General features: G+C 36.0%; 2 protein-coding genes across 2 annotated transcripts; one reads left to right on the top strand and one right to left on the bottom strand.

Moving 5' to 3' along the window:
• The first annotated feature begins 1,643 nt into the window (after positions 1-1,643).
• Positions 1,644-2,579, top strand: LOC113498230. The gene has a single exon (XM_026878168.1). It carries the CDS (start codon positions 1,644-1,646, stop codon positions 2,577-2,579), a length of 936 nt encoding a protein of 311 aa, XP_026733969.1.
• Positions 2,580-7,373: 4,794 nt separating this feature from the next.
• LOC113498278 (trypsin-like) lies at positions 7,374-13,978 on the bottom strand. The gene is made up of 6 exons (XM_026878233.1): positions 13,165-13,978; positions 9,854-10,020; positions 8,909-9,036; positions 8,456-8,711; positions 8,017-8,166; positions 7,374-7,794 (listed from the first exon to the last, which is right to left on the bottom strand). Exons 1-6 carry the CDS (start codon positions 13,235-13,237, stop codon positions 7,642-7,644), a joined length of 927 nt encoding a protein of 308 aa, XP_026734034.1. The 5' UTR covers positions 13,238-13,978; the 3' UTR covers positions 7,374-7,641.
• Positions 13,979-17,346: the final 3,368 nt, after the last annotated feature.

Here is a 17,346-nt window from a genome sequence, read left to right on the forward strand (position 1 = left end):
GTGTCAGATGCGTGTGACGTCACTCACGCGGCCGCTGTCACCCATCACTCAAATCATTAACTTTTGTCAGACGAGTCGTTTTCCATTAAAATCCGTAGCGAACGCCTTCGACAAGTCAAACTGGTTTTTTATAAAAGAATAGTTTGGTAAAAAGGTTGGGGAAACACATGAAATAATTTAGATTCTGTGATATATCGTAATAGTCAAAAAAAATTACAATTAATTGATTCTATCTAGTTATTCAGATAACCGAAATAACATTTCCTGATTGAATAAAAGGGTTTACTACCTATGTAGTTTTATTTAGTAAGTATATTAAAAATTCTAAATCACTTGTCCAATATGAATATGAATGATAGGTATTCTTCTTTTCAAACATGCAATGTAAATGAAACTTAAATCTAACTTATTTCTATGCTAGTTAAGATAATGCATCCCGAACTCAGATCTAAAAGCAGAAAGAGCAAAATTAAAGAAAAACCCTCGAAGCCAAGGGAGAGGTGGTCGTTATTATTATGGGAAGTTTTAATTTAGCCCGGGAAGAGCCAGACCCAGGGGAAATATACCGTAACTGTATTGGAAGGTTTAATGTCCACAGCTCACAATCCTACCCGATCATTATTATTATGTTTTTGTATGATTTCTTAATTCTTAATGGTAAACTATTATTTGAAGTTATTTTATTTAGAACTGTACTTAGTTGATCGGTTTATCTCGTAATTTGGGACAAGGTACCACAAAATGGGCTGAAAACTTTGTGGCAAAATTAGTGAAATATACGTCATAAAAATGACAAATCTTAAAATAGCACGACATTACATGTAAAAAACAAAAGAAAAACGTTAGCAAAAAAATCACATCTCCAGTTTTTCCATATTTTTAAACTTAAAAAAACAAAAGCGTCGCAGAAACGCCAATTGAATCCCAATCCCTCAGCGCGGATACCTGCGTATCAAAAACACAAAGAAATACACATCCCAGCAATATTTCAAGTGGTACGTTGTCAAATCACAACGTAGGACGCACATAAATAAGAGCAAGAGAGACGTCACGTGTACAGCATCCCTTCTGTAAATAAATCATGGCGGCGTCCCCGCGAAGCGCCGCGAAAACGGTTGGAAAACACTCGCGAGCGCGCCGCCTGAATGCAGATAGGCGGGGGAATGTACGGGAGGCTATTGTGCCAAGGAACGCGGCAGATAGTTCGGAAGACAGCGGCTGTCTTTGTAGATAATTGAGAAATGGATGGAGAGGATTGTGGATGGTCAGTTGAAATTCGTCAGTATTTTAGTTTTAATAGTGATTTTTAATAAGGAACCAAGAGGTTTAAGCTAATAACCAGCGCTTACCTACCCTCAAGGAGGGCCTAGACATAATGCCGATGCTTAAATCTTTCGCTTCCTATATTATAGTTTTTGTGCATATGCTACTACTAGCTGTAAAATTACAAAAAAAAACGTTTTTCCTATTCTATTATAGACATCATGTACTTAAGTACATCACTAATTAATAATACGGATATTAATCATTACCTGATTCCATGTTGTCAAGAATATAGTCTCGGCGCGAGCGCTCTGCGTGCGGACGTGTTATTATTATTTCGGAAATTGTGTAACAGTAAAAAAAAAAAAAAAAGTTAAAAAATGGTGCAGTGCAAAAAATGTAAACTGTTTTTGTCATTGGCTAAGGAAGAAGTAATTAAGTGTAAAGGGACTTGTGAATCTGTATATCATAAGAAATGTGTGAGAAGTTTAAAGCAGTTTTTGCAATCAGAGATATGCGATGAGTGTCAGAAATGTAGCTCCAAAGTATACCTGCAGGCGCCTACCATTGATATAGATCCTGAGAAGATTACCGTCGAAAAACTGTTAATAGATATGAACAAGAAGCTGGAGATTATCTATAATCTAGAGAAAAAACTTGACGATCTCACGGATACTGTAGATTTTTATGCCGAACAATACCAGCAAATGCTGGAATTCAAAAAGACTGCAGAAAATAAAATAAAGGCTATAGAACAACGGAATGTATATCTTGAAAAGTGCAATGCGGCTCTAGAAGAAAGGGTAGTTAGCTTGGAGAAGAAAGAAAAAGAAAAAAGCATAGAAATAGCGTGCCTGGAGAAAAATAAAGAAGACGAAAACATACAAGACATAGTCAAGGACGTTGCCGCAAAGTTAAGTTTGAATCCAGAAGATATAGAAAGTGTTGAGAGGATGAGCTCACCAACTACACCAAAATCGGGGGTAGATCGACCTCGCCCGGTTGTGGTGAAGCTGCGGTCGAAACAGGCTCGCGACCAGTGGTTGCAAAAACGAAAATATCGCATCACGAATGGAGACTTATATGGCAACAACAATAACAACAGAATTTACATAAATGAAGACTTAACTAAGGCCACGAGATTGTTATTTTGGGAGACCAGAAACCAATTAAAACACCTATATAAGTACATATGGACACAAAACTCCAACATACTTGTTAAGAAGAGCGAGAACGAAAAGATTATTCGTATTAAATCAGAAAACGACATAAAACAGCTATGCGACAATAACAAAAATGTCCTTGAACATTTCTAGGAACTTGACGACAACGAAACACTCTGCGCACACTACGTGATTTCCAAAATTATAAAATTCGATACTTTAAACTTGGATACAACCGATATTGAATATAATAGATATGATGATATTAATACTTGGTCTAAACAATTCTCAAATAAATATATTAACATAATACACCTGAACATAAGATCTATGCGAAAACAATTTAACCAATTGCTTGTCTTATTAAGTCATTGTATAGTCAACAGAACAATAAGTGTCATAGTTCTTACAGAAGTGAACATAAAAAGTGAAGAAGTTTCATTGTATAAAATTCCGGGATATATAGTATTTCCTAACACCAGGGAGGCAAGAAGAGGAGGTGGGATACTGGTGTATGTAAGAGAAGACTTGACTTTTACTACAGTAATGCCACAAATAGCACTAAAAGCAACAGAATTGACATATGGAAAACTTACAAATGGGAACAGAACTACACACATAATGGCTATATACCGACCACCAAACAAAAACAAGCTAATATTCATTGCGGAATTGGAAGCCATACTGAAACAAATTCCATTTTCAGAAGAATTATTATTAATGGGAGATGTCAACATTAATATAAGTCAACATACAGACACGAGTCTAAATGCTTATAAAATCATGTTGTGTGAAAGCGGCCTGCAAAGTGCAATACCTACGACCGAGGCGACGCGCGAAGCGATCGTGGACGGCCGGCTGAATTCCTCGAATATTGACCATGTGTGCGTGCGCGCGGGCCGCGGCCGGCCGCTCGATGCGCGCGCGCACTTGCTAACTTGTACCCTATCCGATCACTATATGGTTGGAATTAGCTTGGCAAAAATCGGTGAGGTATCCAATAATAATTTTAAAATACAAACAATTTTAAACGAAAAAATGGTTCGCGCTAGTTTAGAAGCAGTTGATTGGTCAGAATTATTGCAAATTAATTGTCCTAATTTAATGTATGAAAAACTACACAAGATTTTTGATGAAACATACAATACATGTAAAATAGAAATAATAAAAAAGGAAAAGAGAATTACGCAACCTTGGGTAGATAGTGAACTCAAAAAAAAGTTAGAATATAGGGATTTGCTTTTCAGGGCTTGGAAATCTTCACCGAATAACATGAATAATAGATTAATATATACAAGATACAGAAATAAAGTAAATAAATTAATAGACATCGCTAAAAATAGATACAGACAGCTTGAGATAAAGAATTGTAATAAGAATTCTAGAAAAATATGGTCTAATATAAATAAATGGATAGGTAACCCTAAAACTAGCTTAGATAGTGTTATTTTAAAATACTTAGGGCCAACAAATACTGTTTATAATATATGTAATAAGTTCTCTCAAACCTTCACTGGAGAAATATTAAAAATTAAGCATAATTGCAATAACAATTTTCTAGATAGGAGCTCATATGTGAAGCCAATTAATATGTCTTTTTATTTTAGAAAGGTAGATGCAAGCACTATAGAAAAATATATAAATAAACTAGATTTTAATAAAGCACCTGGAATAGATAGAATTAGAGTACAGGATATTAAACAAGTCAAAAAACAAATAAGCCCAGTATTAGCGAAATTTATAAACATGTGTGTAGATAAAGGAATGTACCCGGATATTTTAAAGAAATCTATCATACGTCCTATATATAAACAGGGGAGCCACATAGACTATGGCAACTATAGGCCAGTCGCGATATTATCTGTATTAAATAAAATAACAGAAAAAGTAATTGTTAATGAAATAAGTAGTTACTTAGAACAAAATAATATAATATCAGAAGCACAGCACGGGTTCCGGCGCGGACGCAGCACCGCCACCGCGCTCACGCAGTTCACAGACTACGTCAACAACAGTCTCAACGAGGGTAAGTTTGTTGCTGCTCTGTTTATTGATTATAAAAAGGCCTTCGACACTCTGGACCACGAGGTGCTGCTACGAGCAATGGATGAATGTGGCATCAGAGGCCCCGTCAGCAGGTGGTTCAAGTGTTATCTGGAGAATAGGACTATCCGCACCTCGATAGACGGAACCACAGGAGAAGAGGTAAGCGTGAGTCTCGGTGTGCCGACCGGCTCCGTGTACGGCCCCGTTGGCTATATTATGCATGTCAATAGTGTCACTAACGTAATAAAGCATTGTAAGATGTTCATGTACGCGGATGACATGTGTTTAATGTATTCGTCCAATAACACAAGAGATGCACAAATGCATATACAGGAAGATTTTGAAAATATCATTAAATGGGCACATGATAACGGCATAATAATTAATTTCGCTAAGACAAAGGTAATGTACATCAGTTCCCCGTATAGTCACTACAATAAACAAGGTAAGTTAAGTATACCTATCTACGGACATACTTACGAATGTCTGCACCACAACAAAATAGGATGCCAGTGCGTAGCTATAGACGTAGTAGATAAATTCCGGTACCTAGGTTTGACAGTGGATAGTGAACTTAACTGGAAACTTCACGTTAATGAGGTATGCAATAGACTGCAATCAATCCTAAGCAAATTCTTTCATTTGAGTAGCTTTGTGAATAGAAAAGTTTTATATGTAGTATACTATGCACTCGTCGACTCAATAATTAGTTATGGACTAAGTAGTTATGGCCTCACGTTCAAAACGCAATTAGATCGCATTAAACAGTTACAAATAAGAATAATTAAATATTTAGTTAGGAAAAAAGTTAAACTAAAGTGCAAACAAAACTACGACGAATTATTTAAAATATGTAAAATACTACCAGTGCATGCAAAAGTAGATTACCTTATAGCATTAGAACAATGTAAGCTAAATATGTACAAAAATCCAATAGCACATAATTATCGCACTAGGCGGGTTGAACAGGGTAAATATGTAATACCATCTGTAAGAAATTATTATGGTAAAAGAACGAGGAAATATATAACTCCTGTAATATTTAATAAACTAGACTTTATAAGAAATATGTCCAAAGAAGTAAGCAAAGTAACTATTAAGAAAAGACTAAAAGAAGTATTAATATTATAAATAAACATAGGAGTAAGAACAGATCTCATTACAATTGTTAACCAAATAGAAATTTCAATAAGAATTAGTTGTAATAAATAATGGTAGATATAAACAGGTTGATGTTCCTAGAATATAAATTTAATTTTTATATTGTAATAGTTGCAAGATAAAGTATATATAATGTGATTATTGTTTATATATAAGAATAATAAATGCAACTACACTCATTGTAAACTATAAAAACACAATAAAGAAAAATGTATAATAAAGAGCGCTATTATCGCCAACAAACTGCTTTGCAGTTTGGCGATTTTTTATGTAATTTCCTATTTTCTATTTTTTAATAAATAAATATAAAATATAAATAAATATGTTCGAGAATAGTATTAAAAATTACGATCGAATAATGAATTATAACATGAATACTAAGTCATGCGTTTCATTAGGTACAACAAATATTCGTTTCACATAGGTACGTCGGACCGTAGCCAATAATTAAAATAACAGATTTAAATAAATATGAAAATAAGAACATTCCTTTTCACAATTCAAGTTCAGTTCATTTTCGAGTTCAACTTTCGTTTCATAAGACATCGCTATTCAATCCCTACTGATATTATAAATGCGAAAGTAACTCTGTCTGTCTACCTGTCTGTTACGCTTTCACGTCTAAACCACTGAACGGATTTTAGTGAAATTTGGTACAGAGATAGAGTTGACCTTGAGAAAGAACATAGGATAGTTTTGAAGAGTTCTCTTGGAAACGCGAACTAACCGACTTGACGCGGGCGAATCCACGGGCGAAAAGCTAGTTTTATATAATTTTTTATTTAATAAGGCACAAGGTACATCTAAAAAATATAAAAAGTCTAACAAATCTATATTAACATAGTTTGTCTGTTGGATCGTTAATTGCCCTTCTCTTTCTTTATCTTATACCAATACATACAGCGGTCCCTGTCTAACATTCCTCCCGTATGTCTCTCAAACTATCTCCCTCCCCCGCAAAGATGCGATTCCTGAATATGTGAATGTCTGATGTAATACGAAAAATCAACTCGTGATCGCTGTTTGGCCACCGAGTGTGCCTCGAATCTACTGTGGCTTGCCAACTCTATTTAGCCAAGGTTTTCACTTCCAATTTTGAGACAGACAGATTGTTGTATCGTTATTCTATGCCGCTATTATTTCTTGGAGGAATAAATTGATATGGAAATGTGGTACTGATTTTTTTAAGTTAAAGATACACATTGTTGTGACTGTAAATGTTATCAAACTGTATTCAGAATCTTATAAGGTTTTTTTTACGAGGACAGATGATTATAGACCCGTTTCAGGAAAAACAAAACTTTTCCTGAATGATTAAAATACGTACTTGTAGAGGACGATGAAGGCACCATAAACTGACGACCAAAAATAACATGGATACATAGCTACTGATATTGAACAACTTGAAGCGTATATCTAACTAAAAAGCTACCTCCAAGAATGATAAAGGCCTCAGCATCCGAAGAAGCCATGGCATCCCATTTCGCGCAGTTAACTCTTACGACCGGAAGATTGATGAGAGCACCATGTTTTTTGTGACATTCTCGAAACGGGAAGCATCCCGCGTCAATCGTACAATAGAAAAAATAGATGGCTGTCCCACTGATATAAATAAATCTAATGTTTATTTTATTTGGGTTGTGGTGAGGCGAGGAGGGGCTTAAGCTAAAAAAATAGAGGAAATTTTTAGGAATTACAGATTAGTTAACAATATTTTACCAAAATATTTCATCAGTAAAATAGCACTAAACTTTCATTATTTTCTCAAGTAAAATCAATTTATTTGATGAAGAAGAGAATAGGTACATTCTCTCGCCTGAATCTTAAAATATTACACATACTAAGTGTAAATTCAAATTTTATGTTTCATGAATTATGTGATACGAAATCGAAATAAGACCTCATATTATTTCTGATCATCGATCAGGAGGAGTCGGCTTCCAGTCAGCAAGCCAAATGTGAAAAGTAAATAAAACGAACATCACGTAATAATGACCAGTTTATTGACTCAAAGCGGCAGTCCCGTGGTGTACCGTATCCACCCCCTCACCAGCGGGATGTTGCTGTACACTCCTGGCTGATCCTTCATCGCGCATCCCACGCCAAATGATACCAATCCTAATAGCTTACCGTTCAGAACTGCGGGGCCACCTGAATCACCCTGGAAGGATAGACAACTTCTTGATTTGTACAATTTATTTAACTAATAGGACCGATTGCATCTGGATAAATCGATTTGGTTGATTGTCTTCATATAGCGTAACATGATATTCATTTGGTCCCATTACAAAACTAAACAGGTTTGCCTCAGTATTTGAAGACGTTCTTAAAGATGTAGTTATAATAAGCCAAAAGTAAAGATCATGAAATTCAAACATATTACCTGACAGGAATCCTTGGTACCGTTGAGGAAGCCGGCGCAGAACATTCTGGGTGTGATAGTCTTGTAGTTGTTGAGTGGCAGCGACTGGCACATGTCACGTGACATTATTGGGACACGAACGCGGCGCACTATGTCTTGCATCACACGTTGCTGTAGATTAAATTATAATTAAATTATATTATGTGATAAAGATGAAAAATAAAGATTTTATGATATTGAAAAATTACGTTATGGTATTAACTTTTGTGTTTAGTAGTTAGGGTAAGGGTAAAATTAAGTATTTTGAAGATATTTTTTTCATTAAGTAATAACACTTTCACGATATTAATAAAAAGTGGGGTTACACACTGTGATTAATCGCTACTTGCAGCCTCCCTTTCTCATCGATAGCTTTTGCATAGTCCTAAGGTAGGAGAAGTCTTCCCAAACATTGACCAACCTTGTATTTCGTATGCCCCCAGCCGCTTACTGCCACAAATTCTCCTTCCCTGATATCCTCAATATTCCCGATGGCGATGGGCCGGGAGTTGGGCGTAATGGGGACCGGCACCTCCAGCAGCACCAGCTGGTAGTCAAAGTCGTGGGAGTGAAGATTCGTGGTGTTCCATAATGGATGGATGAAGTGCGCGCAGATGCTGTACTTCGTCGCTAAGCTACGTTGGGTAGATCCTGCTAAGACGAAGGTTTCTCTTGTTCTGTGAGGGGAAAGTAGGTTTCAAAGCTATTAATGAAAATAGATTTTCATTACATTTAGGACTTCAATCACAGAATCAAAGGGTACCTTTAGGCTTAAATAGAGTAAGAATTTTGCAGGTGTGTGCGAGACGATGTACTTTATAAATGATAACACCCACACCTGCATCAATCTAACTTCAAACATTATAATACTCACTTACAATGCGCCGCGGTGATTACCCATTCGGGAGCGATGAGGGTTCCGCCGCAGTACAGCCCGTACAACACCTGATACGGAACCTCCTTGATTGACACCTGCGTCCCTCCTACTATCCTATACTGAACCTGATGGAATAAGAGGCAAAATGTCTAAAGGGTCTATTTTTTAATCTATCATGGAAAATCGAATTATAGAACACGATAGTGTAACTATGGAGACAAAAAAGAGTGTCGCTATCATTAAACGAGCGGTAGCTTCAATAGGAGACTGACCGACAGACTGACACTAGATTTTAATATTGTTTATATAAATTTTTTGACGTTCAAAAGTGCCATATACTGGTCTAATTTAAATAAAGAATTTGACTTATGAAAAAGGTGGAAGAAAACTTATAAACAAAATGACTACATTATAGGCTGTTTGCATTCGATTTACTCCTAGACTAGTACCAGGCCCGTTAGGACAGGCGCCTCAAAGAGATGACAAGATGGCTAACAGGGGCTCATTAGGGCTGCTGGTCCATCTGCACCTGGGTGGGATCTTTATTCCTCACTCGGCAAAGCAATTTAAAAAACCATTTCCGCTACATGTTCAGTTTTGCCGCACTGTTTATATAATTACTAGCTGACCCAGCAAACGTTGTTTTGCCGATTTTTTTTTCTAGTTACACTAGATGCCACATTATAAAAAAAATAAAAACAAACAATTTCGTCCAAAACATAAAATATTATTTTTTTAGTGTGAGCAACCCTTATCACTGAGGGGTATGAAAAATAGATGTTGTTCTATTCTCGGACCTACTCAATATGTATACAAAATTTCATAAAAATCGGTCGATCCGTTTCGGAGGAGTACGGTACCTAACATCGTGACACGGGAATTTTATATATTAGAAGAAGAAGATCATGTACGCCAAATCAAATCAATAATTAGAAGTCTTACATCAACAGACAGGTTCTCATCCCGGTTGTCCTCCCGGTCCTCGGCGAGCTGGTCTGAGGACAGCGCCTCGTGGAAGTACAGGTACGTCCTGGGAGGGACTCGGCGACTCACGTAGATACGGTGGTACTGAGTCACGCAGTCAGGGCTCAAGATACCTGTGTAGGTCACTGGAACATGAAGGGGTGAAGGTGGAGGTTAATGAAAAAAAGAAACAAAACAATTCTGTTTTATACCAAATATTTTGATATCACATTTTAACAAAGTCATGGACTTGGAAGACATAGCAGATATTTTTTACGTTAGGTATTGGGGAGCCGATAGATATTCTTTTTCTCGATTTGTAAAAAAGCGACAAAAAAAATTGTAGAATATTTATTAACGTCTTTGTCTTTCTTTAATATATATATTAACGTCTTATAAGGCTAACAATTTAGTTGTTTTGTGATGAGACATAAATCATTTTAGTAAAGGATTATGGAATAAGTATAGAGCTGCTGATTTAAACCATCAAACGAAAACAACCAAACACTTAAGAACTGCATAATTTAGCAACAAGCTGAAGAATAAATTTTACCCTGGATCGCAGCAAACACACAGACACAGACATATTTTTATTCGGACTTTTGCATTCAAACCAACGTTATCATTTCTCACGCAGTCTAAGAAAATGGTATTACATAAACCCCTGGTCCCACTAAACTAGGAGCGGGCACAATTCGACTAAATTATAAAATGGAAGTCTAACACCCACAACCTTCTCGAATTTCTTTAGAAATAGCATATTTACGTATAATAACTACATCACATTGAAAAGTGCATAAGATAATAATATCATGCCTAAACAAAGTAAATTATTAAACTTAGTTCAGACCCATTCACAAATACAGATTGCTCATAGCTGCTTCTGTCAGCAAGAATCTTAAATCTTACACTCAGTGTATCCTAGGTCACCGATTGACTGTCCTAGAAAGCACACTGAAAAATCAGTAATAAACGGAAAAAAATATTCTATTGCAAAAATATACACTGTTAAATAAAGTCTCTCCGCTTACAGCGCCTTCTATCCCTAGTCACGATACTAAGTGAAAGTTCAAGTCCTGGACATATATTAGGCGGGATATCTGAGTCGCTGTTCCGAGCACGTCCTATCACTTAAAGTTGAGGCCAGCAATAACTCCGGGACACGGATAGCCGGGGTCAAGGAAACACATAAACTCGCCTGTTTTATAACAGTAGTTTTGAACTCAATCAAATATGTGGTATAAATCGTGAACTGGCTTTGATACTAGCTTAAGGTAAAAAGGAATTGTTTCATTTATTTTATGCCTTAATATATCATTTGTGCTTAATAGGGTATTAAGAACACTATTTCCTATCTGACTACCTTGAGAAGAAATGGCAAAAAAAATTCAGGGGTCGCGGTCTCTTTTAAAATGTGCAGATAAGTGTATAAATATTTCTTGGAAAGTACCAGATAGATCTGAGCGCGATTACCAAAGATACTCATAACAATTATTTAATGTAAATGAAATTATATTCCCTTTGCTTTTTACTTCTTAAGTCCTAGAAGGATTTAGTATACGTATTATTATTAAGTATTTAGTATATTTGGACAGTATACGTGTAACAAAAGTTAAATCTGAACCTACAAGTCAATGACCACGTTCACAAGTTGCGATATTATTCCTCCGTGTTTTACGAGTAAACGCTTGCGGCTTCATAAATCATTATGGCTCCGTCTATCCCCTCCTTATTAAGCTTATTGACAACAATAGATTATTGATTTTATTATCAAATGTATACAGTGGGTGTTAAGGTCTCTATCTAATGACCTTACGACAGTTTCTTGGAGAAAGGAGGTTTTATGAAAACTGGTCTGTAATGAAAATAGCATTGTAATTGGAAATATTTAATGTGGTCCACAACAGAATAGTGGAAGGTTTTAAGGGAGGCCTTTGCCCAATATTGGGAAAAAGTGGGCCAGTTAAAAAAAAAATGTGTCCTAGGGTTTAGAATGTGTAATATCTTGGCCTTTGTAACCTTTTACTTTGTATCTTTCACTTTTTAACACTGATGAAGTTGAAAATAGGTTTGTAAATGGGCTTATTTAAGGTAAATTTTTATTTTTAGAAGACGACTCCCGCTTTATGTAATTCATTCCTTGTGTCGAAGGGGGGTTTTACAAACATATAATTCACATGCACAAAGACACTCAGACTCAGAACAAGCATTCGTGGATCACATAAACGCTTGTCCTATGCGATCACACCCACGACACGACGCGCGGTTTGGCGTGATGACCTCAAACACTCGGCTATCCGTGCAGTCAAAAATATGTTTGTGTTGCATAGTACATTGCCCGAAAACGGCTTTCCTAGTGTTTTTAGCCCAAGACGGTCTGCGATGAAATGTCGCACCAAAAAGGTGCCTAAATTGTGGTCAAAAAGGAGAGTTTACAAATTCTCAATCGTGTAATTTCCTTGTTGGAACTAACAATAAAAAATAAAACAGAACATAATAAGAACTATTTAAGCAAGTATTTTCCTGTTCATTCCGCGATGTAGAGCAAAGGACTCAATCTACGCGTGCCTCCCGGCGCTGCTTGCGGTCTTTATTTCTAAGTTCTTTGATAAAACGCACGGGAAATTAGTTTTTATTATTTTTATGTTGGTTGGGGATATACAGGATGGGAGAATTATTAACTTTTGCCTTAATATGTGAGGTCTTTGTAGATGGTGAAATAAAGTTAGGTAAAGTTAGGTGGCGAAATATGCAGTTGATGTATAGGTACAAGTTTTAAGGCTGTGCTGGGTTTTGAGAGGTGAAAAAAGGGATTAAAAGGTGGGCAATTAAGGTTTCTGTCTACTGTATTTTGATGTATATAAAGATAAGTTTTTAATTGATAACTTTAGATTTACAATAGAACGTTGCGTAATATCGCATAATTGCTAATGAAATACATAAGTCTTAAAATATAGCATGACGGTGTAAAATTATTTTGCAATTTATTTTTCATACATTGAATGATTTTCATAAATTAAAATGAAACTTGATTATGTTATAATATTTATAATAGAGGTTTTTTCAAACCTTAAATACTACATTAATTTAGTTTACATAGCCACAAACAATTCGAAATTAAACTTAATTAATCCTTTAATTTAAACTATACAGCCAAAACAAAACAAACGTTCAGTCCATCAGTAATTCACTAAACACGAAACTACTAAAACAATATGTTACAAATGCAACCAACACGTTCGCAAAAACATTAATTATATAATTAAACAAATAAGTAAGTAATTACATACCGTTGCCGCTAACAAAGCGAAACACAACACAAGCACTGATCACTCGCAACGCGAAACAGATGTGACACAACATCGCGACAACAGATCCACAACAGAAGCCGATATATCAATGAAACATGTCCGTCTATGTGAGTGCTGTAAACTAAAATAATGAAGCAAAACATCGTGTAATGCTGGTGTGACTGACGCTAAAGTCACGGTTATAAAGTGTGATTGAAAAAGGTGATAAAGAGCGCTGATCATTTGACGTCACGACTGTACGTGAGCTAGGGACAGGTCTTGGTGATCCAGTAGTAAGGGCCGTCACGGGTATTACCGGTACATATTGCCGGTGACTGTTAAACTCAGTCTGGATTCAATCAAGTCTGCCTATAGAGGTCTTCTGCTGGATATAAGGTTTCCCTAAATGTCGCCTCAGCACCTGTTTCTCTGCTCTCCACATCCTGACCACACCAGGTATCGTATTAAATAATCGTTGCATCAGGTAGAGAGGAGAAGAAATGGCCCCGCATCATATTGTCCGATTTGTGAAAATCCGATTAAATGAAATGCACATATCTGCTATATTTTTTTATTTTTTCTGTCTTCAAATTTTAAATTACTTTGTCTACCTATAAGTCAGGCTGTGAACAAAAGCTTGTCGCTCGCTTTGAGTGGAACGGTGCTCCTGACACCAGTGAACGTAATTAAGTAAACTTAACATTTTATTATTTGATATTTGTAAGTCCAAAAAATAATGTACCTCTCCAGAGTCGAATCTGACTGTCTACACGGATAGCTGCGTGGTTGAGGTCACCGCGCCAAACCCACAGAACGCGACGTGTCACGGATTCGATCCCTGCTAGGCCAAGCATTTGTGTGACCCACGAATGCTTTCCCTGAGTCTGGGTGTCTTTGTGCGTGACTTGAATGTTAGTGAAACCCTGCGACACAAGGATTTAATTCCTAATGCGGTATTCATTTTTTTTTAAGAAAAATGTTAGATTTTAAAGAATTAAGAAAGAGTTTAAGTCATTGTTTTCCTTTTTCCAAATTTCATAAGAGGTTCCATCTTAGGCGATGTTTCATAGCATATTTGTTCCATTACCTATTGTTCTCACGTAAGTTCGGAACAAAATTGCAATCTCTTATCGCCTTGCTTCAACCTTATTCGAGATGTTAATTAATGTTCTTTGCGTGTTACCGCTTTAATTTGCTGATTGATTTGAATCGACAAGTGACTTGGTAATGAGGTGTTTTAATTTTGTGTGTAGGTTTAAGTAAAGTCTTGCCTGATTTGTTTTTAATTTTGCGATCATTCTTGATCATCGAAAACGTCTTGGTTGGTCAACTGCTGGGCATATATTATACATGACTTTTTACATGCAGATATTCCTATTTAATATGGGGTACTAAAAAGGATGGAAAAATATTCAAAAAAGCTAAAAGCTATTAACTAACTCCATAAAATAGTGGTAAGACGGCGAAGTCCAAGGTCTCAAATACAATTCCAACACACGATGTTTGGGTGCGTTTACAAATGAATATTACAAGGAATGTGTCAAAATGTGGATCCTGCGCTTGATCACTCCGGCCGTGTCGGATTACCGTCCCATCGGGCTATAGAAGTAAGAGAACGGAGAGTGAATGTGAGACATAAAACACAGGACCTTATTATGAGTCGACAGACAGACTAAGCTAAAATTAACATTCATCCACTAACACATTCACCAATCAATGAATCAGAATGATTTATTTCTGCATTAAGAAAAGTCGACGAGTTCGTAATTAAATTTCATGAGCGGAGTACAGTTGGTCGCGTTTATTTTGTGTTTCTTTTTTTTGCTATTACTACATCTATATTTAGAAAATCATAGCATTCTTTTTCTGTTTTTCCTGCTATTTGTATCACAGTTGCCATTGTGGTAGCATGATGTTGCGACGGCGTAACGTTTCAACAAAGACTACAGTCAACCCAGATAGACAATGGTGGATCACAAAACAACTTATCCTACGCGGTTACGAATCAACACACCGCGCGTAATAAATTTGGTGGGCGCCATAATATCAGCAACCCACTAAGCAGAGCTTGTATTGTTCTGCTTCGACTAGACAACTGATAAACATACTTCTATACTTCTAAATACATGCATAATATAGATAATTTACACCCAGACACAGAAAAAATGATCTTGCTCATCACACAAACATTTGTCCTGGGTGGGAATCGAACTCACGACCTCCGATACAGCAGTCAGGGTCAATAACCACTAGACCAACAGGCCAGTCAAATCGATTTCTAACTGCAATATGTCAGAAATTCATAAGATTTCCACGCCGACTATACCTTAAAAAATCCATTTATTTTAATAAAATATCGCCGCGTATCTGATTAATTTTAATCATTTCAATCATTAAATATAATGCGCGTGGCATCGATCGTGATACGGCGGTCGTCTGTCCGAACCTCGCTAATAAAGAGAAATCAGATCAATGGTATATGGCGGCATGTAAATGATACTAAGATCTGAGTTCATTACTTCGGCTATTTTAATAGCTGAATGTCGTCACCTTATGTTGACTAATTAATTTGTCTAATAATTTTTGCATGTACTGATTGAGATGATTTTCTTTAAAGTTAGCCCTTTTCAGGGAATTTTAAAATTAATATCTCTATGTTGGATGGTCAAGGGAAACACTCCAAGTATCACTAAGCACAGAAACGCGTTCGATTTCCACCTCAGACATAACCATTATAACAGGCATTTTTATTTTAATAAATATTTTATCTTAAACTTAAAGATGCATAAAAGTTATATTCATAAATCACATTTTAAAATATAATGTTCTTAACTAAAACAAAAAACGTTAAAAAAGATCAACTTTTATGAACCATTTTTCCGATCTTGCCTACACTGCGCTAATAAGTAGGTTTTATTTCTTCACACCTATTCGATTCAATTAGTTTTCGACATTTGAGATTAGTAATCATATTTGTACGACAACATTGATGGCTGAATTTCATCTCGTTTGGTGCGGCTGTGACTAAAACCAAGACAAATTTACGTTCATTTCTTTCAATAAATACATGTGTTAATATTATAAGAAAGGTGTTTATTAAATACAGAGGCTGGCTTTTAAGTGCATGGGAAACAAGAAACAGTAGAATTTAAAAATATATCCGCTCATACAAAATTGTCATCACTTGATCAGTTATGGTCAGGAAAATCAGATTTTTCTCCTTGTAGAAAATGCAGAGAAGTGTTTTTTTAATATAAATCAAGGAATAAATGTTGCCTTTTTATACAGAAACCTGTCTACTCTGTATATGCACTTTTTTTGGAATCTGAGATGTCACAACGCTTATTACCAGCATGCGCAGCATATCGCGGGTTCGATCCCGACACAACGATTCATTTGATTATAACTTTTCTTAACGAATGATCGCAAATGATACAGCCTGCTTCAACAAATTACATTAGAACTTTGTGCGTTACGGATATATTTCTGTAAGTCGGTACAAATAGGGTGATAGCAATTTTGGCCGCCTAAGAATACTCCGTTGCACCCTATTTCATTTTTTAAATAATAGCAAAACTTTCATCTCTATAGTCCAGGGGTTCTGATTTACCATACTATCGTTTACACCCCATTTCATCCCCTTAGGGTTGATTTTTAGAGAACCCTTTCTTAAAGCCCGTTTGTGCTCTCCAGGGAGCACATCGTCGACATTTTCCTGTCTCCATCAGATCTTTAGTAGCTTATAGCTGTGAGATGTTTCATTTACAAAAGTGAATTACTTGAATGAAGAAACTACTTCCTTATATATATATATATAAATATTATAAAACAAAGTCCCCCGCCGCGTCTGTCTGTCTGTCTGTCTGTCTGTTCGCGATAAACTAGAAAAGTACTGTACGGATTTTTATGCGGTTTTCAACGATAGATAGAGCAATTCTTGAGGAAGGTTTTAGTATAATAAGTTTAGGTTTTGTGTAAACTGACGATATTACAGCGATATTAGTTAAACATGTCGGAAAAAATTAAGCCATTCGAGAGCTTTCATCGAGAACGCTGCCAAAACCTTTTGAGTTACAACAAAACAATGTATGGCGGGTTTGTACCTCTTTAATAGATCTACAAAAAAGTCCGCGGTGGTATATGTCTATCTTCCAAGGATAACCCACAATAACCATTTTTATG

The sequence above is a fragment of the Trichoplusia ni genome, chromosome 10, assembly GCF_003590095.1.
Source record: "Trichoplusia ni isolate ovarian cell line Hi5 chromosome 10, tn1, whole genome shotgun sequence".
Taxonomy (NCBI): Eukaryota; Metazoa; Arthropoda; class Insecta; order Lepidoptera; family Noctuidae; genus Trichoplusia; species Trichoplusia ni.